The following is a 26,207-nucleotide window of genomic DNA, read 5'->3' on the forward strand; positions in this document are numbered from 1 at the left end:
GTGGGTTGAACTAAGTTCTGGTGATATTTATTTAAATTAGAGTATACAAAAGATGTAGGTATCTTCAGGTAGAGGAATATATAATTTTCATTCATTTTTCCCAATAAGATATTTTGAAATCTATTTTATTTCCTTTCAAAACATACAGTAAACATTCGCATTTTCTCCAAATTGTAAAATAATCCTTACTACAAAATTACCTAACTTACAAATGAAGTTTGTTCTTGCATCTTACATTGCTGTAATCTATTCAAAGCACATTCTCTTCCACACCAGTAGTGCACACCTTGTTATGAATGCTCACACTGAGATCCTTGTCCAAACAGGGTGCTAGAATGCCTTCCTCAAGCAAATGGTGTCTAAGACACGTCTTTCCTCCTGCAGTGAGTCTACTTCCTTACTACAGCTCATTTGCTCCCTGGTTTTTACTTTTTCTTCCATTAACTACCACAATCTTAGCCAAACAAATTTGTATTTATAGTGAGATTCACCATACTTCTAAAAAGAGTATATGTAAGTAAGTAACTACTTAATTTACATTACTAATTTAGAAAACTTTTATGTGAAGTACCTTATTTCCAGCAGAGGTGGGCACTGAGAAATCAAAGTTGGGTAACTAAAACATTATAGTTGGATCAGAGTAAAAGAATTATACCATACATTTCACGAAGGATAAAATCTGTCATTGTTAGTATATATCTTCAAAAGCTTCCTATGAACCTGAACAGCAATGTTCCTTTTGTCACAACTTCTAAAGTAAGAACTAAGAAGTTGTGTAAAGGAGTTGGAATGAAAGATCCAAGTCCAAAGTTAAAAATATTTTTTCTGCTAAATGCTCATCTTTGTTGCTTCCCATTTTTATATAGCATTTAAAGGAAATCCCTATGAATTTAAAAACTACATTAAACTTATCCTCTAAAAGTTCTTTCCCCTGTGTTTACTTGCTTATGTTCCTTCTTTTCTTTCTTTTCTGAGGAGAGATGTACAGAGATATGATGTTACAGTGAAAAGGCAGATGAAGTAAATTTGACATTTAGAAAAATAAATAAACTGAAATAATGAATTACATGTTTTGGCTTGAAAGGACTTTTTGACAAACTGTCCTATACATTACCTCCATTATTTTAATTATGCCAATGACACAAAATATGATATAGAGAATATGTCCCTGAAGAAATATATTCTCTTCAAAAATAATTTTATACTTAAAAAATTGATTTGACAAATTTAGCACCGTAAATGAATTACCTTATCAATTATTTTTAAAAGATTATTTTGCGCCCTAGCCAGTTTGGCTCAGTGGATAGAGCGTCAGCCTGCGGACTGAAGGGTCCTGGGTTGGATTCCAGCCAAGGGCACATGCGCGGGTTGCAGGCTCGATCCCCAGTCAGGGGCATGCAGGAGGCAGCCAATCAATGAGTCTCTCTCATCATTGATGTTTCTATCTCTCTCTCCCTCTTCCTTTCTCTCTGAAATCAATAAAGAAATATATTTCTTTTAAAAAAGATTATTTTGCATTCTCAATTTTATGTTTCACTTACTCTCCTCCTTTTAAATTATTTTTAAAAATTATTATTTTTAAATTAATTTTTAATTATCTGATATATTATTAAAAAACAAAGAATTCAAGTGTACAGTAGCTGAATATCCTTCTGCAATTCTACGGAAGACTGACATCTGGGTACATCAGCTTGTTGGTGTGTGATAATTCTTCAGCTATGATTGAGAATTCCAAACCCTCCTGAGTGAGCTTCACGATTCAAAATACTTTTCTCCAGAAACTATAAGCACCATAAATAAAAATAGTTATGGTTAAATAACTAGATCCTGGAAACAAATTAATCACAACTCAACACTTTCATGGTAGTTGAATGCCACCTGAGGATAACTATAATGAAAAATATGCGATATCCGTATTAAAATATTCTGAGCCATCTGATTAGGGCAACAGTGGTAGAAATAGAGGCAGGTACACACAATATTACCAAATGGATACTGACCACCACCTCACTTAGTACCTGCCCAGTACATGCTTCTCCTTCAGTGTTCTATCTTCATCATGCATTAGGAAACAAGAAATCTAAAACCCAAACTTAGCAATCATTGTTTACTGCTCTCGAAGCAAACATATATAAGAAAAATCAAATAGCAAAGAATAATTTAAAAGCAAAACTTCTCAACATTAAACGTGTTCATAGTATGACTGTTTCTGAACTCCCTATCTTTCAAGGCAACTCAGGAAGGGTTCAAAGACAGCCAGAATATTGAAAAATAACAACCGGTAAAACTGGTGTAATTCTTCACATGCTGCTTCCTTAGAAGCTAGTTCATTGACTTTAGCAGAGAATAAGTAATTTTGGTAATTCTTTGCCAACAGTACATAAAAAAGTTATCTGTTTCTAGATTCTCCATATGCTCAGGCCATGGCAAAGCACAGCTAACAACTGAGGGGCTCCTGACTGGTGGTCCACTGTCACAGCTTTCTGCCTCAGGAGAAATCTCTATCTAATCCTTTCATTTGATATAAGACAGAATGCTGAGGAAGGAGGTAACTGTGTTCACTTGAGTCCCATTTATCCCAACTCACGAGTTACTACTCATACAGTGTATCATTCTGCTAAGCTTGGTTTCTTTCTTTTTAGTTGTGATCAAATGGACTGGCTGACCATTCAGTTGATGGAAGGAAGAAAATATTTTCCCTTTCCAATTTTCAAAGTTAGCTAAATTATGCATTTAATGAGACAAATGTTCATTTGCATCTTTTCATTATCTACATTCATGTAGCTAGGAAAACAGTCATTTTACATATGGCTTTTATCTTCAATGTGAAACACCACAAAAACTTGTCCCCCCCAACACTGAATGTACTAAAAAAAAATACTGACTTTGATATTGATTAGTAAATCTTTGGTATTATAAAGGGAACAAAACACATGTTGACATTATAATATCTACAAAGTTAAAAAGTACAAAAAGAAATAACATATAGTTGCTACACTAAATCCATACCAGTGTTTTCCACAACTATTACTATATATGAACCACTTTTTAAAAATTTTAATTGACTTTTAGAGAGAAGAAGGGAGAGGGAGGAAAGAAGGGAAGGGGGGAGAGAGGGAGAGAGGGAGAGAGGAGAGAGGGAGAGGGAGAGGAGAGAGAGAGAGAGAGAGAGAGAGAGAGAGAGAGAGAGAGAGAGAGAGACATCAATTTTTGTTCCAATTACTATGCATTCATTGGTTGCTTCTTGTATATGTGCCCTGACCGGAGATTGAACCCACAACCTTGTCCTATCTGGACGACGCTCGAACCAACTGAGTTACTTGGCCAGGGCTGAACCACTTTGGACTAGACTGTTGATCAGTGATGGGGAACTTACCCTGGAGCTCTCTAGAGTTCCCAAACAAGGCTTGAAATCCTTTAATTACTCTTAGAAAAACTACACCTTATCTAAAGTGCACCACTCTACTTCATGCCTGATTAGTTTCACAAGTTCCAAGGTACATCACTTCTTGGTGGACATCTTTAATAATCAGTTGGAGACTCGTCCTCCCTAGGTAATGGAAGTCACATTTCCCCAGGCCAACACGCCCTGCTGGCAACAGATGCACCAGAACCACCAGGACCAAGGAGATTATCCAGTTCACATTTGGAGCCAGCCAAAGAAAGCAGAGCTTTAAAAAAGCCTAAGTGTCCGAAGAGACTGTTTTGGCAAATTTGGTTTAAAAAATACAAGTCATTAGCTTCTTAATGTGGAAGTCGGACTTTTCCAATGCACAATTTATTATTGGCAAAGGATTCACCAAGTCCTGCCAGTAAAAGGGGGAGAATTGTTGGAAAAGTGATCTATGTACACAATTCCAGTTAAGTTATAACAGCAATATGTAATTTAGTAAAAGCTTGTGCTGCACTATTATAACAACAAGCATTAAATCAATTATCTGCCACATTTGGAACACAACAGTATTACTCACTCAAAAATCTTGTGTAAAACTTGCTTAAAAAGGAAAAAAAAACCTCAGAAAATGCCAGCAGGTGTTCCAGGAACATTCATTAATAATGAGATCCAAATCTGGATCAATTAAATAGAGGACAAATCTAGAGATATCATTTTATGTATGAAGCAACTGGTCTTAGAAGGTGACATGACTCAAACATGGTCACAAGGGATTGTGTGACAAAGCTGAGAAACTGTATCATGTTGCATACCAGAAGCACAGAGTACAGATCTGGGTGTACTCTTCGACATCCAGATGTCTTACCAAAACAACTCCTTTCTGGAACTGCCATCACTCATGCCCCACAGAGGGTAGTAATCCGAAAGTGACAGGAAAAGGTATAGAGACCAAAAAACAAGGTACTACTTATTTCTCTGTGAACTGGTACTGGTGACATTTGAAAAATTCTGCTGGCTTATGTTCAAAGGAGCTTGTATTAATTAAGCAGTTTTAACAATTTAGGCTCTAAAATCGATTTGCAGGTTCTGTGACAAGTGAGGCGAAGCAAATGTAAAAGTAGGCTATTCCAGGAGATAGCTAGACCCAGGAAAAGGCAGATTTCGTGGCAGCTCAGGAAGAAAGCCAAAAAGATTACAGTTCATTGAAGCCTGAAAAGTTTTTTAAAAAAATCTATATTTGTGATTTGTAAGACTTCCTATGTCTTGCTATCAAAACTGAGTGACCACTACATGGGTGGTCAGCAAACTTATTTTAGCAGAAAAATTAAAATGGCTTGGAAACATTTGTCTACTCTCTGCCTTACTAGAGAGAATAAAATGGTTCTAAACAAAAATTCAGAAAGGAAGCAAGAGAAGTCATCGCAAAGGGTTGAGGGTCTAGTGCAGCCGTGGGCAAACTATGGCCTGCGGGCCGGATCCGGCCCGTTTGAAATGAATAAAACTAAAAAAAAAAAGACCGTACCCTTTTATGTAATGATGTTTACTTTGAATTTATATTAGTTCACACAAACACTCCATCCATGCTTTTGTTCCGGCCCTCCGGTCCAGTTTAAGAACCATTGTGGCCCTCGAGTCAAAAAATTTGCCCACCCCTGTTCTAGTGAGTATTAAGATGCTGAGTTAAAGAACATCACATTTTGGAAAAAGATAAACTCAGCTTAAGTGGAATGATAGGTGTAAGACTCTGGCTATGGAGCAATAACTCACTTTTAAATGATAAAAACATAAAGACAATTAAAAAAGAAAGAAATCCCATTACTCTCTGTAGGAGGTAAGAGGACTTCTGGCACTGTTAACTCCATTTTGAGGGTATAGAAATATTATTTTGGGGATCCTAGAATAGGTTTTTATACTGTTGGTATATAGCGATTTTTTCCCCCCAGAAAGACAGACTTTTTTTCCGTTTGTTTTTTAGACCATACTAATGCTATCTTCCCTTTTGTTAATACAAGCAATCCCCTATCCAGATTGTAGGCTTCTAAAATTCAGCTTTGGTAACATGTAGTACAGTGTACAATGGGTGAGAAACTACTCAAGACCATGCCAATAGACAAAGTACAACGCTTTGATGAGTTATACAGATACTAGTCTTTCTCTACATTAATAACTAAAACAAAATTTTGAGTAGCAGATAAGCTAGAGAAACTTTAGTCACCTTCTGAGGTCAAGAAAAATTGGGGGTTTTAATAAAAAGTTACACTCTTGTTGGGAAAGTGAAACACTTTCCAGTATTGATAAGGCGATTTTCAATGAAGCTACCCTCTAGAACAGTGGTTCTCAACCTTTTGGCCCTTTAAATACAGTTCATGTTGTGACCCAACCGTAAAATTATTTTTGTTGCTACTTCATAACTGTAATGTTGCTACTGTTATGAGTCGTAATGTAAATATCTGATATGCAGGATGGTCTTAGGCGACCCCTGTGAAAGGGTCATTCAACCGTCAAAGGGGTCGCAACCCATAGGTTGAGAACCGCTGCTCTAGAATGAACTGGGATTAGGTTACTCCTTTTAGGAAATGTTCACATTTGTTTTCCTTTCTATCGATAGCCCATTGAGCCCTGTTTGTTCTCAGTCACACTCAAGGAAATGAACCACCTTAGGAGAATGGACAATTGATTAGAAGACTAATACAGAAAACCGGAAGGCATTTCACTACCTAGAAGTACAGAGATACAAAGCTTTCTAGGTTCTTCCCATGTCAGTGGCAGAAACTGAAGGGTTCAATGATACAGATTGCAATGGGTGATGGTGTCATCTCTTCTCCTAGCTAGAGTTGCAGTTCTGTGAAGATATGGATATAGAAAACACTACTAACTAAGCAGATGCTGTTGAAGAACAATATTTTTGATGATGACTTATGACAATAGAATGATTATACTCCTGGAAAAGTGCTAAGTGATTCAGAAGAACCAAAAGATGATGCTCAGCTAAACCCACAAGGGGGTTTAAATAGAAATCAAAGGGTAAAACATCCCCAGGGCAGGAAACCTGAATAGACATTTTTCCAAGGAAGATATACAGACGGCCAACAGGCATATGAAAAGATGTTCAACATCACTAATTATTAGGGAAATGCAAATCAAAACCACAACAGACCTCACACCTATTAGAATGTCTATTATTAAAAAGACAAGAAATAAGAGTTAGAGAAGATGTTGAAAAGGAAACCCTCACACAGTGTTTATGGAATTGTAAACTGGTAGAGCCATTATGAAAAACAGTACGGAAGTTCCTAAAAAAAATTAAAAATAAAACTACCATATAATCCAGCAATTCCTTATCTGGGTATTTAATCCAGAAGAATATAAAAACACTAACTAAAAATATATATGTACCCCTATGTTTACTGCAGTATTATTTATAATAGTCAACATATGAAAACAAGCTAAGTGTCTATCGATGGATGGATGAATATGTGGTATATATACAATGGAATATTAGTCATAAAAAAGGAAAAATTGCCATTTGTGACAACATAGAAAGATCTCGAGGGTATTATGCTAAGTGAAATAAGTCAAATGGAAAAGTACAAAAACTGTATGATTTCACTTATATGTGAAATATAAAACAAAAAAGCAACATGAACTAACATAACAAAAATAAACTTATAGATACAGAAAATAGAAAGGGGATTACCAGAGGCAAGGGATGAGGGCGGGGGGAGGGCAAAGAATATATGGTAACGGATGGAAACTAGACTTTAGGGGTGAGCATGCAATAGAGTATAGACACTGAATAATAATGTTGTATACTTGAAATTTATATAATGTTTTTAACCAATGCTACCTTAGTAAAAAAATAATTTTAAGAATCCTCAATTAATGACAGGAGAGAAAAAAAAACAGTGGGGAGAACTAGCAGGTAATTATTAAGAGGAGAGATATAAGGATATCGAAAACAACAGCCTAAAGCAAGAGAAAGAGAGAGAATTTATATAGAGCAAACATGAAATTTTAAAATACGTAAATATCAGGGATCATTAACACTTAGTGGGATGAAATTAATAAATAAGAACTGGCATTTGAAAGGCATGTCTTACAATGTTTTACAACAGGAGAAAGATGCCAATAAATCAATACATATCCAGATATATGGAAATTCTTGAGCATGGAATAAAGGAAACCCTAAGTGAAGCTAAAAATGGCAATAGCTGTATTATCAGAAGGAGCATTCTTTTTGGTCACTTGACCAGATGCAGCACTTAAAGTTTTCTGAAACATGTTGCAAACAAGCATAAGGACGAAATACAGATATGATATAATGACAGCTTAATTTTGCCCAAATCAGAGCATCTGATGAATTCTTACATGCTGAAAATTTTCTCCTTTAACAGATAAAGCGAGCATTGAGGAGAACTGATTTAACTATTTCATACTTATATTTGAACAAAGAGACAGAAGTGAATGATGATGTAGAAGTGACAGGAACGGTGGTAGTGACCATGTCCAGGAAAAACAATCAAGGACGTTGTCAAACATGTAGCTTACACCTGTAATTGGACATTTCGACAGTCACTCATGATATACTTAGGAAACAGGAGACATGGTAGATTTATAGATGGCTTAAGCAGAGCAATGATTGGCAGATTCATGTTTACCGTGAGGAAGTCCACTACTTGATCTATTTTTGTTTTGGTCCTACAAAACATTTTAGATCAATAGTTTGAAGAAATGGGAGGACTTCTATACATTTCCAGGTGACACAAAGCTAGAAAGGAGAGTTAACTTGCAGGATAAAACATTCCATTCAGTAAATATTGATGGAGCATCTTTATTGGCAAGGTGTTAAAGTGAATACAAAGATCAAGACACAGCTCTTCCTCTCATGATTTCCTTTTTCAATAGGAAAGACAACATATGTGTAAGTAATCATTGAAGTAGGTAAGAACAATTTTCACAAAAAATGTAGATATCGTGGTTAGACTGGTCAATGTTGGGAGATACTGCCTCATTTTTATGTGTTGGTGGGTTAGGAATCTGGGAGGATTTAGTGGACGTGTTCACAGGAATGTGTTAGAGGAGCAGAATCTGGGCATGCAGTAATTAAGAGAAGGAGAATTTAGATTCAGAGGTGGAAAAGCATGGAGCATATATTGGGAAGGATTTGTGGTTTGGTATGAAGAATGGAATTCAGGACAGGGAGCGGTAGGAAACAAAAGTTGGGAAATAAGATTCTGGGATCCAGGCTGGCACAATAAACTGAAAACAATAAAATGAAATTTAACTTGGATGAACTTGCAGTTTAAAGATGGCAGTGTAAAGATGTTGTTCCCCCTTTCGTCTTGAAAATTACCCCCAAACAGTGAGGCTCAAACTCCACTTTTAATGACTCAGAGGTATATATGAACCACAATAACATGGAAATTAAAAGCAGGAAAGCAGGTAAAAGAATGATTGATGACTCTGCACAGATAGGCCAAGTTCACTTCCAGAACCCTGGAAATGTTGAGGAATCAGAAATACCCGTACCAAAGGCGGAGAGGAGGCAAAGGATTGAAATCAGAAAAACTGGGCTAAAAACAGGAAAAGTCTGAGGCAGGAGAAACTAAACCCCTGCCCATCATCAGTGACACGAAGCAAAAGGAATGGGCTGAAGCTAAAGTACTATCAAACTTAAAAAAATAAAATTAATAATCATTTATTCTTAAATGTTTCTAAATAAAACTTATTTTAATGATGTTATAATATAGGTTGGAATATTTTTAAATAGTTCTTAATGAGAAGGGCTTTTTGTTTTGGAAATACATATGCTCTGGCTTGAAGTCCCAACTTCAGATTTTAATTCAGTAGGGTAGGGACCAGGAATGCGTATTTTGACAGAGCTTGTCAATCTAAAAATCACTGACAGTGTAAAAAAGAAATCTATCTCCAAAACCCATCCAAAGGTAAGTGGCCTAGAGAAAAACAGAGGCATTTTCATTTGTTGGTAAGCACTATGTGTTAGGCATTGTTCTAGGAACTGGGAATAGTGCAGTACCTCAAGTAATCCCCCACCCTCATGGAGTTTGTATTTTCGTACAGGGGGATACACAAACACAGTATGTAGGATATGTAGTATTTAAAATAATATCAGAAGTTTATATGAAGAAACATATAGCAGGTAAGGGGTAAAAGGAATGGGGCCAGAGAGAAGGTACTACATGGGTAAAGATTTGAAGGAAGTGAAGGTGTACATCATGATGATGTCTAGGAAAAAATGTTTGAGGCAGAGAGAACAGCGGATGTAAAGGCCTCGAGGGACATTAAGGAAGCCTGTAGAGCTGGAGCACAGTAAGCCAGGGTAAGGGATCAAAAAGGTAAAGGGAGAGCTAAATTGTACAGTATCTTGTGGGCCTCTGAAGGACTTTGGCGTTTACATCTAGTGAGATAGGAAGGCATATGAATAAAAAAATGAATACTAAAGGAGCCATTTAAAAATATATATGTGTATACACACATATATTATATATATAAAACTCTGCAAAGTAATGGAACTGGCCTAAATAATTAATAACAAAAATAATTTCAAGTGGTATCTAGAAACCTTAGCTGGCTAAATTAAATCTAGACAATACTTAGTATAGTACCTTAAAGTAAGTGTTTAATAAACACTTGTGGAATAAATGGACAGTGTTTTATACAGAAAAAGAAAATAAGTATTTTTAAAGTTCTTGTAAAATCAGAGGTAATGCATCAAGAATATAAGTTATATCTAGCGGCATGGCTCAGTGGTTGAGTGTTGACCTATGAACCAGGAGATCACGGTTTGGTTCTGGTCAGGGCAAATACCCGGGTTGCGGGCTCGCTCCCCAGTGTGGGCCGTGTAGGAGGCAGCTGATCAATGATTCTCTCTCATCATTGATGTTTCTATCTCTCTCCCTCTTCCTTCCTCTCTGAAATTAATGAAGATATATTTTAAAAAAAAAAGAATACAAGTTATTCTAAGATATAGTCTTTTATCAAAGATGTCTGGGCCTTCTTATAGAAACCATCCAGTATATTTTCCAATTTCATACTTTATATGTTAGGCAAGAAGAGTCACTCTGAAACCTTTCTTTCCTCTTTTGTTTGAGAGTCAAACACAGTTTTTAACAGTCCACATTTTAGACTTAGCTTAAGCTTTCCTGGATTCTAGCTTTAAAAACCTAATTTATCATGGTTCAGATCAAAACAGCTCTACTTTATTATTTTAATAAAAGGACTTCATATAGTTTCATCCCAAAGTCTGGTTCAGTTTTTCCTACAGACTGGATAGAGCCCAGGGTTTTGACTATGGAGAATTCTGAAAGTGACAAACCCACTGCTCTGACAGCCAGGAAAAGCGAAGGTACTTTCTCCTCCCCACTGTGACCACTGCAGCTTCCAAATGAGCCCATCCACTCTTTCTGGTTGCCAGATACTATTTGTTTTAAATTATTTTGGTGATAAAAAATGCATGGGGGAGAGGGTTAATGGGGGGGATGTGGACACATTTGTAATACCTTAACTAATAAAAAAAAAAATGCATGGACAGCAAAATAAATTTGTTCTTCTTTAGTATTAGTTCTTCCTTTGCCTGATAATGGAATGGTACAAAAACATTACTCTTTTAATTGACCGAAAAGTGATTGGCAGCTAGTTCCTTCAACTATAATAGGACTTCCTACAGGAATGAAAGGAAATTGGCTTTTGGTGTTATAGACAGCTGCAGATATTTCTGATATCATACCATGGAGTGATTTCCTAGGAAAAAAATATAAATTCTAAAATCATATAATAAATTAAAAAAGCATTACCTTACATGACCAAGAGATGTATGCTCTTTTCTATGAACCAAACCACTGACAGATAAAATTCAGAATAAAAATATACAAAAAAATTGTTTGTGCTAGCATATGGGAACTAAGCTAAAGCCGTATGAATAGTCCGCTTTCATTCCTCTATCAATACATCCAAGATTTGCAATAACCTTATGTAAAGCAAAAATATATATATATATAAATCTATATTAAACTGTTAGTCTGAAGTGTGAGATCAATTTTAATTAGAAAGAGTTGACTTCTGGTTACTTTTTTTCAGTGCATTAATTGAACATCGGAAAGAAATAAGTAAGAGAGTAGAAAACTTGGGTCACTCAGTTTAGCACTTGTTCAGCTTGAAAAATAACATGAAACCTCCAGGGTTAAGAATTTCAAATGAGGCTGCTAGACAGAGAAGACAGACCAAATCAGCTTACCACTTGAACCATTTTGAGATATCTGGCATATCTTGGATCCTTGGCTACAGTTAAGATATTTTCTGCTGTTACTTCACTTTCCTGTGGTCCAGTTTCTTGTAAACTGTTCTGCTGTAGAGAGTATTGCGTGTAAATCTTTAGACAGTTCACAAAAGGGGTCCATCATGTTACTTAAAAGGGATGTTTCTTTTTATAATTCTAAAGCACTTAATATCAGAAAAATCATATTTATAAATTTAAATAGCAATAATTTAATTATAAGATGTATGTTTCCAAATATTTATAAACATTTAAATGACTTCAGAGGAAGCTATACTTAAAAACACTATATTGTTCCTTAAGAATGCAAATATATTTATGGGAATAAAAATATTAGAATTTTGCTTTACTTATCCCCAGGGTGCTGATAAAAAAAAGATGCATTATAGGTGGACATATTACTTCAATAAAACTTCTAATAAAGCTAATAAAACTATTTGATTTGTCTGTTGTTCAACTCTAATGGACAATGAACTCATTTTCCAGGTATCTACCATCTACACAATTGAATTCTTCATTTACTAAACAATCTTTTTCTAAGTAGCTATGGCTATTCTAACATCTCAGAAAGCAATGCCCAGAAAATTTATGGAAGAAAAACCCACTTTTTAGACAATATTTATCTGGTTTTGTGTATTTCAGCTACTGATGGAACTATTAATGGTAGCATTCTTCACAAAGTCAAGATTAAAGACTAAATACTACTTATAGTGAAGAATACTGGGGAATGATCTTTTATCTTACGAGCAGTTCTCACAGTACTGTGTCCAGGCAGCTACCCTGCCCTCTCTTAAGTGCAAAGGTAGGCCTGTCTCTATAAAGTTATGGATTTTTCTATCAACCTGAACATTTAAAGTAAATTTCCTTTTATGAATTCTCGCTCATTATCTGTATATCAGCATTAAGAGGAATTTCCTTAACAGGATGAAGTCAATTTTATGTCTATTCTGAAATGCAGACAAATCAAGAAATATCTTTAAATATCCATAGTTTTAAAAATATGAATGTGAATTATAAAGGTTCTTCCTCAGATAATTCAAATATAAATTAAATCTGTCAAAAAAAACTGAAGTGAATAAAACATCCCAAAATTCCTCAGGTTTCTACTGTTATATGACACCATTAAGTGCACAAAAAGGAGTGTGCATGTGTGTGTGTATGTTATTCATATATAAAATAAATAAATACAAAAAGTCCAAAACATTTAATTAAATAAAAAATTCAAACAAGACCTAAGTAAGTTCTTAAAAAATTATGAACAATAAACTCATACAATATTACAGCTGAATAAATGATAATTACATGCAGGCCCTCTGGATCTCAAAACTTAGCCGTTAACTTTTGCCCAATAATAAGAACCTCAACAAGGTTTAATTATGTCAGGTCTTAATCTTTCCTAATTGAATGACCCAATAAATTTTCTATCACATCTCTCCATTGCCCCTCATTTTATTCTCAATCTGTACAACTGGATGTTCTATTGTGAGTAACGATGAAATTTAAGTTGCAGTAAAATCAGAATGCAAATCTTGGATATTTGACTCATATAGAGATTGCAAGGAATGGATGATTAAGAAAAAAGGCATGTTCGTCCTTTATCTGATAAGTGAGTTGACTGTAATGCCAATGGAAATTCCATATTAAGCAATACTTAATACTTAAGTCCATTTCAAAATGTTTTACAAAAATATACCAATTAACAATGAAGACAAAATAACTTGATTTGATATTAAGAACATGATAAACAATTATATTATTAAGCTAATCAACACACAACTTTACCACAATTTATAAACTCAGGAGGCCAACAGAACTTCATAAATTCTCCAAATGAACTAATATACAATTTAAAAATAAAATTGCCAGACATATCAGATTATTCTGAATTTTAGAAAATTTTGCTAAGATTACTCATAATTTTTTGAGACCTTAAATAGGCAGGACAAATACAACTGCCTAAGTTTTAAAAGATATATTATAGGTGGCATTCATAATTACATTTGGAAAATTAATATTCAGTTACACAGATACCACTTAAAAATTTATAGGAACATATGACAGCTAGTACCCACTCTATTAGGTAGAGTGGAAACACTTTCTTAATATTTTTACATGTCATATTTTAGGAAAAGGGTGGTCCACATTTAATTGAAAGAACCTTGTAAAGTTAAACACCTGCATTTCCTCTCATATATTATATATTCCAATGGCCATCATAATAGAATTTCCTATATTAAATGGTTGTTAAATTTTCTAGTATCTAATTGTTAAGTAAATGGTTATCTAATTTATTCCAGACACCTATATCTAAATATATGGCTCCAGTTGAGCATCGACCTATGAACCAGGAGGTCACTGTTCAATTTCTGGTCAGAGCATATGCCCAGGTTGTGGGTTCGATCCCCAATGTGGGGCACGCAGGAGGCAGCTGACCAGTGATTCTCTCTCATCATTGATGTTTCTATCTCTCTCTCCCTTTCTCTCTGAAATCAATAAAAATACATTAAATATATTGGCTCCTCCTACTGTGTCTGATACCACATGGGCTCAATATGTTTAAATGAATTCAACATAGTTGCTGGAAGCAGTGTAGCAGGTAAGAGCTAGGACTTTTGGCACCAGATTGCCTGGGTTAAAATTCCAGCTCTTACACTTATTGTTTGACCCTTAGCAAGTTACTTATCCTCTGTGTACTTTATTTGACACATATGTAAAATAGAAGTGATCATAGAGTATTTACTTTGTACAGTTGTTGTGAGGATTAAATGAGTTAATTTATGAAAAGCACTTAGAAGTATGCTTGACACCCTTTATGTGTTAATCATTATCATCATGGTCAATACAATAATGATCTAAAAAAATCCTGTGAAAAGTATCTCCATGTACAAATGCAGAATTCCATATAGATAGGGAGTCTACTTGTTCAGTATTACTTGGTAGACCACTACTTTAGTGATGATTTTATTTGGAATTTTAATACCTCACTGAGATACACTAGAGATTATTCTCAATCAATTTTTATTTCTTGAAATAAAATAAGGAATTTAGACTTATACAGAGGATAAATGGGCATTATGGCATAAGAACCAAGTGTAAAGTGTGACCCTTACTATGTTATAGATCTGAACAAATCAAATCCAGAAACACACTTTTTTAGACAATTACTATTTCTTAGATCAGTATCTTTCAACTTTCAAGGACCTACAAACCACCTAGGGATCTTGTTAAAATGTAGATTCTGGCCCAGCTGGTGCTGCTCAGTAGTTGAGCATAGATCCATGAACCAGGACGTCACAGATCGATCGATTCCTGGTCAGGGCACATGCCTGGATTGCAGACTTCATCCCCAGTAGGGGGCATGAAGGAGGCAGACAACTGATGATTCTCTCTCATCACTGATGTTTCCATCTCTTTCCCTCTCCCTTCCTCTCTCTGAAATCAATAAAATACCTTTTTTTTATAAAAGCAGATTCTGAGTTAGTAAGTTTGGGATGGAGCCTGAGATTTCTAATAAGCCCCAAGGTGATGACCACACTGCTGGTGCATGGAGCACACTCCGAGTAACAAGATGTTAGATAATACGGGGCAGTTACTGTCAATTATATGGTGCATGATAAAGACATTGTGGTTCTGCAAGAAGATGTCAGAACTTTTCAGAGATGCTCCAGGATTTACACAGAGGTGAAATGACAAGATGCCTGGGACTCACTACAGCAAGTGATAGAGACGAAGGTAGTCCACAAAATCTTAACTAGTGAATCTGAGTAATGGGCATTTGGATATTCCCTGTACTGTTCTATTATTGTGTATATTTGAAAGCTTTCATAATAAAAAGTAAGTTTATAAAAACTTGGAAAAAATTTCCATCGTGAGCTTGAAGAAAATAATTATATTCAAGACTTTTCCTAGTCCTGTATAGATCAAAGAAAATATAAACTTCAGGAAGCCCTTCAAAATAACAGCTAATTTTTTTTTTTCAAACTTCATTTTCTATCTTTTTTTTTTAATATATTTTTATTGATTTTAGAGAGGAAGGAAGAGGGAGAGTTAGAAACATCAATGATGAGAGAGAATCACTGATCGGCTGCCTCGCACACCCCCCGACTGGGGATCGAGCCCGCACCCCAGGCATGTGCCCTTGACCAGAATAGAACCTAGGACCCTTCAGCCCGCAGGCCGATACTCTATCCATTGAGCCAAACTGGCTAGGGCTTCATTTTCTATCTTAAGGCTTTAAAATATTACTATTCAAAGCCTTACATGTTTAATTTCTTCCATCAAATCTGCTGCTTAGGTCTACCTGGTTTAACCAGAAGATTTGCTCATGTTTCTTGGAAGTTAATACTTACCTGTGATGGCTCTGAAGTGGTTTCATTTGTGACTCCAGTGACACTTACAGGGGAGACTTCAACTGTGACATCATCTAGGCCTGGGATAGATGACAACTGAGAAAAGAAAATTCATGTTGGTATATGAGGATAATAATAGGTGCTTAAATATTGTAAATCTCTAGGTGTGTGTTTTAAATAGCTATTATGTTTTTACGCTTATAGAAACAAGTTTATAAAAATCTCATTTTTGGTGTGTGAAATTTGCCACGCCACAAACTACTTAAAATGGGAAAGGCAATCACAAATAAAATATTTTTGAACAATTTCTTACAAATCTAACTTAGATTATAAACTTTCTTTTCCCAGGAATTACTTTGAAAACATAAGAAATCCCAGTGTAAGTAATGAGAGCATGGGCTTTGGAGTCAAAGTGCCTGCTTTTAGGTCACAAGCATGTGACCTTGTATAAATCTTCGTAGGCCTCAATTTTCTCACCTGTAGAGTGGGGATAAAAAAAAAATTTACCTCACAAAAATGTTAAAAGATTATTACTAAACATATTTTGTAAAAACAAAGTGCTGTGTAGCACTTTTTAAAAAAAAAAATCCTCATCTGAGGATATTTTTTCAGTTGATTTCATTGATTTTTAGAGAGAGTGGAAGGGAGGAAGAGGGAGTGGGAGAAGGAGAGGGAGAGAAACATCAATGTGAGAGAGACATCAATTGATTGCCTCCCACACTTGCCCAGATGGGAGCTAGGGATCAAACCTGCAACCCAGGTATCTGCCCTTGACCCGGAATGGAACCGGAGACAGGTGTGTAGGCTGACGCTCCAACCAGTTAGGCACACGGCCAGGGCTTTGTAGCACATTTTAAGTATCCATTATTTGAGAAATGACAAAACTCTTTTTCTAAAGATATTTATTATTATTTTTTAAAAACTTCCAAGACATATCGTTGTTGTTTTTTAAGTTACTGATTTTAGAGAGAGGAAGAGAGAGAGAATATTGATTTGTTGTTCCATCTATTTGTGCATCCATTGGTTGATTATCCCATGTGCCCTGACTAGGAATCTAAACAACTAAGCTACTTGGCCAGGGCTGACAAAACTCGTCATCACATTTTAATGTCTGACACAGCTCACTCTTTCTTCTTTCTTTAAACATTTACCACTGAATGCTACTAAAATGTGTTTATTTTTCATGCACAAAAGATGGGTGTGCTGTCAGTGGTTGAGCATTTCAGGTTGGAGTTGCACAATCCATGTAAAACCTCTTTTCCAATTTCACCTTCATATCAATGATATACATTTGTCAGATGTTTGGCTAGTTTCAGAGATTAACTCTATGACCACTGAAATAATTAAGGTTAACTTGTCCACAGAGTAACTTAATTTATGACCTTGGACTCTAACTCAAGAATTCCCCAAACATTAAAACAAGACACATAACTATAATAAAGAATAATGAAAAAAAACACACACCAATATTAATAAGACCTGAAGCAGTGGTGCTTATTGAGAACTGTTGACTGATGACAGGACTTAGCACAGTGGCTATGGCCCAAATAGTTTCAAGTGGGCATGGCTGCTACAATTTCTTGCACATATTCAAGGCCAGGTATCCTAAATTTTCCAAACTAAAGAAATGTTCTGAGAGAAATATAGTAGCTGAAGTCTATCAGAAGATATAGAAAGTATAAACTAGACATCCTAATCCTTATGCTAAAAATATTAGTTATTTTACTTCCTAATAAATATGTAATATTTTTTCAGATTTTTTTTTTTTGATAAAATGACAAAGTCACAAAAATATACTAGTGTTTTCCTTACTTTATAAACAGAAAAAAACGCACAAAATCTGCAAGGTTTCAAATCAAAACACCCATTTTTGCTAGTTATCTTTTGTAATTTCTGACATCAAAATGTGTATTCTCCAATATGTATTTAATATATTTGTAAATAGAAAATAGTTGATATTTTCTCCAAATTTTGCTCTGGAGACATCTCAAGTTTTATATAATTTTTACTGTGTTATCAAATGATTACTATTAAGAAAACTGAAAATTTTCCATCAAATGAAGCAAATTATGTAATAGCTCAATTTGTTAACATGTTACTCACACTTTTGACTAGAATGAAAGACATCTCAACCCATATGTACATTTATTTATTTATTTTTTAATATTTGTATTGATTTCAGAGAGGAAAGGAAAGGGAGAAATAAAAACATCAATGATGAGAGAGAATCATTGATTGGCTTCCTCCTGCAGGCCCCACACTGGGGATGGAGTCCATAACCCGGGCATGTGCCCTTAACCGGAATCGAACTTGGGACCCTTCAATCCACAGGCCAATGCTCTATCCATTGAACCAAACCAGCTAGGGTCATGTGTACATTTAAATAGACTAAGGCTCATAATAAATTTCTTTTCCTTTTTAAATTATAATGAATTAAAAAAACCCCAAAGAACACGGTATCACCTCAGGATGCAGGAGCTGTTTAATTAGTTATTAAGTGCAATTAAAGTATAACTGAGAAAGTTGATAAGTGTACAGCAAAGTTTTTCCCATAAATTATTCAGAAATACAAACCTTTGCATCTAAAATATTGAGAGTTGTTTCAATTTGCTGGATACGAAGAGAAAGGTCTGCTAGCTTCTGGAAAAGATTAGAAACAAAAGAATGAAGTCTGATTAAAATAAACTTATGGTTAACAAAGGGCAGACTGGAAAATAATAAAAACTATGGTTTAAGTATGTAATTTTCTAATATACTACTCTCTCATTTACATGAGTAGGAATAGGAACTAAAGTATCCTATTATTTTCATTAGCATGCTTCACAATTATTTTATAAAACTGTTTCACAGATAAGAAGTTACATTTACAGCCTTATCAAACTCATTATCAGAGCTACAAGCAATACTGGGATCAGAATGTAAACTCCTCCCAGGACAGAGTTTCTGTTCACTGCTTTTCCCCAGTGCCCAGGATAGTACTTGATACTTAATAGGAGCCTAGTAATTATTTGTTGATGAATGAAGAAATTCTTCACAGAAAACAGTAATAAAAAATTAACACAAGACAACCTGGAACAGTATTTGCCTTTATAAATTACTTTAACACGTAAGTATATATAATTAGTCCTAAATTCAAACTTTTCAAGTTTGAAAAGTAAAAGGAGATGAAATTGAAAGGTGAGCAGTTCATGTTGAAAAGAATTAAAAAAACAAAAACACACACACACACACCTGAGTTCTAAAAAGCAAAAGGAATCAATCTACCATCAAAATCCCAAATAAACTAGAACCATAGGCTTACTGTGCTCTAGTTACTCTGCACAATTAAATTATCTATATCTATCTATCTATCTATCTACCTACCTATCATCTATCACCACACATAAGTAACATCATAAATTATGAACCATAAGAACATTTATTTAAAGTGCCCTAATCCTAAACATTATTATATTTAGTGACAGTGCAAGAGCAGTTTGCCAGTTTTCTAGTTGGCCAATACACAGCAATTTGACTGCTTTCTAGGATAGCTCGTAAGCAGATTTGGTCATTTTGCCCATATTTAGAAAGAGAGAAAAAATGAAAGCCACCACAGAGTAGTTAGTGCTTTTTCACTTATTTTTAAGATGAGCATCTTGATATTTTTAAAGATATAATTCACAAATAAAACATCAAAATCTAGTTTTAATGGCATTCAAAGCTAACTTTCTAGGATTTGTTCACAGAAGGCTTTTATATAAAGGTAACACAGGTTATAAAATACCGTATATATAAATTCCTCCCCAAATTATAAGTGTTTTCCCGAAAATCATGAAAATTACATATTGGTCAATTTAATCAATCTTTTAATTCACTACAGAAGCTTAGCAATTGCAGATATCCTACAGCAAATTAACGTGTAAACTGAATGATTTCTGACTTTTACATATCATTTGAAATTTCACACCAAATGTATGAAGTAGGAATTATCATTATGACAATTTTCAGCTGAGAATAAATAGTAAGTCTTCAAACAAGTAAAATAATCTGAGCTCAAATACTGCAATTCCAGGTACGTTTTTTTTCCCAAGGTACTTTTTTGAAAGAATTTTACATTGTTTTGAAAGAGTTTTACACTGTTAAAACATGATGCCAGCCCACCCGGTTTGGCTCAGTGGCTGAGTGTCGACTATGAACCAGGAGATCACAGTTCAATAACTGGTCAGGGCACATGACGGGGCTGTGGGCTCGATAACCTGTAGTGTGTGTGCAGGAGGCAGCCGATCAATGATTCTCTCTCATCATTGATGTTCCTATTTCTCTCTCCTTCTCCCTTCTTCTCTGAAATCAATAAAAATATATTTTAAAAATACACACACAAATAAAACATGATGCCATAGGTGATTGTGTCAATGTAAATTATAACAAATTGGTTTTAACAAATCCCTCCCGCTGGTGGGGGATGCTGATTAGCAGGAAAGATTGTGTGTGGAGGTGAGGGGTTAGCAAGTATATGGAAACTCACTGCTTTCTGCTCAGTGTTTCTGTGAAGCTAAAACTGCTTTAAAAAATAAAGCTTATTAATTTAAAAAGATGGAAATTACTGAGTATTTCCTAGATAAGATTTTTCTTATTCAAAGCTAATAAATAATAACTTCTTTTCTTACTAAGACAAAGGATGCTACGGTGCTATAAACATTGGGGATCAAATTTTTCTGATCAAATTTCCTAAGACAGATGCTGTTTATTTGAAATTATTTAAAAATTGGTATTAAGTTCTTTTCAAGGTTAGATCATAATACTAAATTGTCCTTCAATTAATACTCAATGATTCATATTTAAAAATCGATATTAAATTTTTTCAGGGTTAGATCATAAAACTAAATTGTCCTTCAATGAGTAGTCAGTCAATGATTCATACCAGAGAGGTTAAGGATTAAAATACAAGTCTTAGTAAAGAGGAAATGAGAATAAAAACATTTATTTTGAAAATTACTTGTTGATACAGAAGATTAAAGAGGCTTGGACAAAAATGTTATACAGTCGGCCCTCCATACCTACAGGGCCTGCATCCTTGGATTCAAACAAACAGAAACAAAAATATTAAGGAGAAAGTTATGCATTGCTAACATTTACTAAGTAGATGGACTACAATGGTTGTGTCTGCACTAAATATGTACTTTTTTTTTCTTGTCATTATTCCCTAAATAACACAGCACAACAATTATTTACATAGTATTTACATTGTATTAGATATTTTAAGTAATCTAGAAATGACTTGAAGTGTACAGGAGGATGTGTGCAGATTTTATGCAAATACAACACCGTCTATATATATAAAAGCCTAAGCAACAGAATGACTTAACAACCAGTCACTATGACATGCACTAACCATCAGGGGGCAGACGCTCAACACAGGAGGTGACCCCCACTGGTCAGTGCACTCCCACAGCCAACCTTCCACCGTCCCTTCCCCCGGCCAGCCAACCTACCACGGCCCTGATCGGCCCAATTGCAGGCCAGGCTCGAGGGATCCCACCCGTGCATGAATTGGTGCAGTGGGCCTCCAGTTTTACATAAAGCACTTGTGCATCCCCAGATATTAGTGTCTCTGCAGGTCCTAAAATCAATCTCCCGTGGATACTGAGGGATGACTTTACTTTCTAGAGCAATAATTCTCATTTTTTTTGGATGCAGATTCATGTGGTATATTAACCTTTGGCTTTAGCACTCATTTTACCTACTCTCATCTACTTTATCAAAACCTCACCAAACCCTACCTGTTTTGGCTCAGTGGATAGAGCATTGGCCTGCAGGCTGAAGGGTCCCAGGTTCGATTCTGGTCAAGGGCATATGCTGGGGTTGTGGACTCAATCCCCAGTAGGGGACGTGCAGGAGGCAGTTGATCAATGATTCTCATCATTGATTCTATCTCTCCCTCCCTCTCCCTTTCTCTCTGAAATCAATAAAAATATATATTAAAATAAAAAAACCTCACCAAAATAAAATGACATTTTTTAAAAAAACAATACAAGATCATAGGAATGATTTATTCATGCAAGACATGAAAGACACTGATCTAAACATCAATATATTCTTATCTAAACAACCTTGATATCTAATCTAATAACAACCACAATTGTGAAATACAGTAGTCCCCCTTTCTCTGTGGTTTTAGTTACCCAGGTCAACCATAGTCCGAAAATATTAAATGGTAAATTCCAGAAACGATTCATAAGTTTTAAATTGCATACCATTCTGAATAGCATGATAGAATCTTGATTTATCACCCACATATTTCTAAGGTAGTGCATTTTATTAAAGTGCAAAAGAAGATGAGAAGAAAAAATACGGAGTGAATAGTTAAACATGGAAACAAAAATAAAATCCTGTAGATTTTTTCAGATTTGTAAAATACCTAATCCGCTAAAAGAAAAACAGTATTTTAAAATAATGGATCTCTTGGTATATCACACTGGACTGCACATGTCCTAGAAGTCAGAAAAGCAATTGCTTGTTTTATTAAGCTTCATCTGACACATAAGCTCAGAAGTTGTAAAAGCAGTTGTAAACATGTAGCATTACATAGGGTTTTAAGCAAATCATTATTTGGTTGTAGATTAAGTCCAACGGTGGACTTAAAATTGGATGTAGAAGATAAGCACTACAGCCCTAGCCAGTTGGCCCAGTGGACAGAGCGTTGGCCTGTGGACTGAAGGGTCCCGGATGAGATTCCAGTCAAGGGCACATACCTTGGTTGCAGGCTCCTCCCTGGTCTGAGCCCCCCTGGTTGGGGTTCATGCAGGAAGCAACCAATAGATGTGTTTCTCTCACATCGATATTTCTCTGTCTTTCCCTTTCTCTCCCATTCTCTCTAAAAATCAATGGAAAAATATCCTTGGGTGAGGATTAAAAAAAAAAAAAGATATGCACTATAAAGTTTTTTAGATTATGTGAGAATCCTAAGCACTTCTGCCTATACTTAAGATTTTTTTAAAAAAAGCATTTTAGAATATTTAAAAATTAAAACCTCAGTGTTCTAAGCATGTTACAAGTCTGAGTCAAAATAACACATCTGACTGCTCTGTTTATAGGGTACCTTTGACTTTAAAATTCACTATAAAAGGTTAAATTTCTGCTGAGTTTTATTTGCAATGTGCACAGAACTTGCATTGTGACCCCCACTCCCCCATTTAAATTTGAAGTCTCAGTAAGATTTTACTGATTAGGGCTAGAATAGAAATGTTTACTGGGGATCTATGAAGGAAGAAGAGATGACCCTAAGTAACTCTGTAACTCTGATTCAACTACTTTCCTTTCTCCATCTTCTAACTTCTCTCCTACCCTGGTTCCAATCATTAGAGTTACAAAGTAGCCTGATATCCAGAAAGCTTTTTAAAAAATCTAGTTCTTCACTTTTTTCTTTATTAAAGAACTCTAAAAACTAGTATTAGTGATGAAGAGAGCCCCAACAATTTCTTTGAAATTTAATTCCAGGTTGAGTTTAGCAGTGAATGAAGTTGTTACAGTTTAATTCAAACTGGATTATGTAAAAAACAAAAACAACAACAAAAATAACAGGTTCTCCTCTCCCTCTCCCTCAGTTCACTTCCAGTTAAAATAACACCCGAGGTTCACTTTTTTGTGAAGGGAAACACAGTGATCTGGTTCCTGTTTGAGACTTTAACTAAACAAGGACTAGTAGGTGCTATTAACAATTTACAATATAATTCGAAAAACCACATCAATCTTAATGTGGGAGAGAAAATGGCACTTTATGTTTAAATACATATATTACATCTATTAAAAAGACATTACATCAAATGGACATGGCGTAGCAAAAAAGAGAATACAAATCTAAACAGTTGTAAGTGTTGGCTGGTGTACTGAAGGGTCACAGGTTTGATTTGGGGCACGTGTGGTAGGCAAATAATCGATGTGTCTTTCTAACATCAATGTTCCTCTCTTTCTCTCTCAGAAAAAAAAAATCAATGGAAAAAATATTCTCAGGTGAGGATTACCTAAATAAATAAATAAATAAATAAATAAATAAATAAATTTTGAAACAGCTATAAAGAGGACACCACACTCTCAGTTGAAAGTGATGTAAACATACCTCTTATTCATTACAGAAGGTGCAATATAACAGAACAGTGAGACATTTTTGCATTTTTCAGTTACTGGATCATAGTCGGAATCCCAGCTCTGGTACTTTCTAGCTGTATGTGGGCAAATTAGAGCAGCGACTGCAGCTATAAATACTATGCACTCAAATATATGTTGAGTGAGTGAATGGATGACTAAGCAAATGGTTTAAACTTCTCTATATCTTGGTTTCTGTAGTTCTAAAAGAGAGAAAAATGGACCTCTCCCAAAAGGCTGGGTTGTGATGATTAAATGCATGCAAAGCACTTAGTACAATGCCTAACACAGAACAAGCCCACAATAAATATTAGTTATTGTCATCGTACCAAGCAAACAGCCTACATATATATCCACACTGCTGAAATATGGATTATAAAACATGAGTTACTATCAACTTAGATGATCATCCATTAAGGAGAAAAAGGCAATAAACAACATTTAAACTTCATGAGTTTTTTGGTCTAGTTTTGTGTCTAGAGTTCAAGGAAGAACAAGGGACTATTGAAACAGTCAAAACAGTTGATGGGAAGTTTAGAGAGAAACACAAGGAAAGAAAAGAATGGATCATGAGGCTCTGATGATTAATAAGCAATCAATAAACAAGAGATGGTTATTGTATAAATAGCACTCACTCCTCAGTGAAAATTGTCAGGCACTACAAAGTTGAGGGTCTGTCCTTGGCCCAGAGGTCAATCAAGTTGCTTTCATAGGTCTGTTTGTTGTTGTTTATTTTACTTTTTTAACTGGTGAGGAGAAATATAGGGATGGAGTATTTGCTCCTTTCTGCTAACAATCCTGGAATAATCTCTCTTCAGATACTTCACCTTACCCTGACATAAAAAAATAAGGGACTAAATCCTTGGCTTACTGCTTTTTAATCAGTTAATGCTATATCCCATTTAGAGAGGCAACCATGTAAGGTAAAACTCAGGGAAGCAAGCACCTAGTCTTTGGGTGATAAAATGAATTGAGCTCCTTAATCTATCAACAATCATTTCACTTCTTTTTGTCTTAGAGAGAAGACAGAAGAGATTTTGATAACTAGACAAAAACAGCAGCTGGAATCTATAAGTGAAAACAGTTTTCCTGTCTCCATGCAATTTTTATTAATAAATCACCCAACAAAAACTCCACTTAATAAGGTTATACCTTATATGAAATACGAGGCAGAATGAACTGAATACTGTTTATTTAATCGGCTCACCTGATTGTGAATTATCAAATTTTACCCTTTTCTCCTTTCATAAACCCAATTTCAACCCATGTTTCTCCCCATTCTTCTTTTTTTGGTCTTTATTTATTTATTTTGATGATTAATTCATTTTTTATTAAATTTATTGGGGTGACATTGGTTAATATGATCATACAGGTTTTTAGGTGTGGGTTTCTATGTTACACTATCTGTATATTGCACTGTGTTCCCACCATGCAAAGTCAGATCTTCTTCCTTCACCATATATTAGGTCCCCTTAACCACCTCCCTCCCTCTGGCAAGCCTTTATTTTTAAAAGACAGGGATCCCTGGATCTAGCAACTAATGCTTAATTGGGTACTGAATCTTCACTTCACAAGTCATTTACTTGCAGACAGTATTTTTATTTTCATAATGAGATTTGATGCCAAAGTTATGTTTTAGGCTATCTTCTTAACCATTAGTTGGGGTCAAGGAATATAAAGTAATTTTAATGCAAACTGAAACAATGTGTACCTAAAAATGTAAATCTTTGGGGTAAGAGAAACAGCCAATTTGAAAATTAAAAAAAAAAAAAAAAGCTTTAACTGTGATGTCTTGGAATTCCTTCTGTTCTCTTTAATCACAATGATGCCTTACTGACCTACTCCCCAAAGGCCTCTAGAAAATTCAGCAGGGAGAGCGGGTACAGGATTGATGGAACAGAATCAAAGAGGACTTAAAGTTTGTTAGCATAACAACTGAGTGACCAGGTCATGATATGCGAACAGACTATCATTCTCGTTTTATTCGTTTGCTGCCTTCAAAAGTGCAACGTGATTTCTAGGCTGCTCATCAGACCGGATCCCTGGACCT

At 35.1% G+C, this 26,207-nt stretch overlaps 1 protein-coding gene and 1 long non-coding RNA gene across 7 annotated transcripts in view; both read right to left on the minus strand.

Annotated features, from left to right (window-relative positions):
* Positions 1–26,207, minus strand: part of WASHC3 (WASH complex subunit 3) — a 39,585-nt gene that overhangs the window by 12,523 nt on the left and 855 nt on the right. For 2 of the 6 annotated variants that reach the window (XM_036299413.1, XM_036299407.1), the window contains 3 exons: positions 18,611–18,676; positions 16,037–16,132; positions 11,649–11,759 (listed from right to left, as the gene is read on the minus strand). In XM_036299413.1, coding sequence (XP_036155306.1) covers positions 11,649–11,759; positions 16,037–16,132; positions 18,611–18,676 — 273 coding nt within the window. The remainder of the gene's footprint in view (positions 1–11,648; positions 11,760–16,036; positions 16,133–18,610; positions 18,677–26,207) is intronic. The other 4 variants (XM_036299409.1, XM_036299408.1, XM_036299412.1 and 1 more) reach the window with 4 other exon arrangements.
* LOC118650902 lies at positions 23,772–26,200 on the minus strand. Its single transcript, XR_004966059.1, has 2 exons — positions 24,793–26,200; positions 23,772–24,036 (listed from the first exon to the last, which is right to left on the minus strand). It is a non-coding gene; the product is annotated as an uncharacterized LOC118650902 (long non-coding RNA).

This window comes from Myotis myotis, unplaced genomic scaffold (assembly GCF_014108235.1).
Source record: "Myotis myotis isolate mMyoMyo1 unplaced genomic scaffold, mMyoMyo1.p scaffold_m19_p_3, whole genome shotgun sequence".
NCBI classification, from domain to species: domain Eukaryota; kingdom Metazoa; phylum Chordata; class Mammalia; order Chiroptera; family Vespertilionidae; genus Myotis; species Myotis myotis.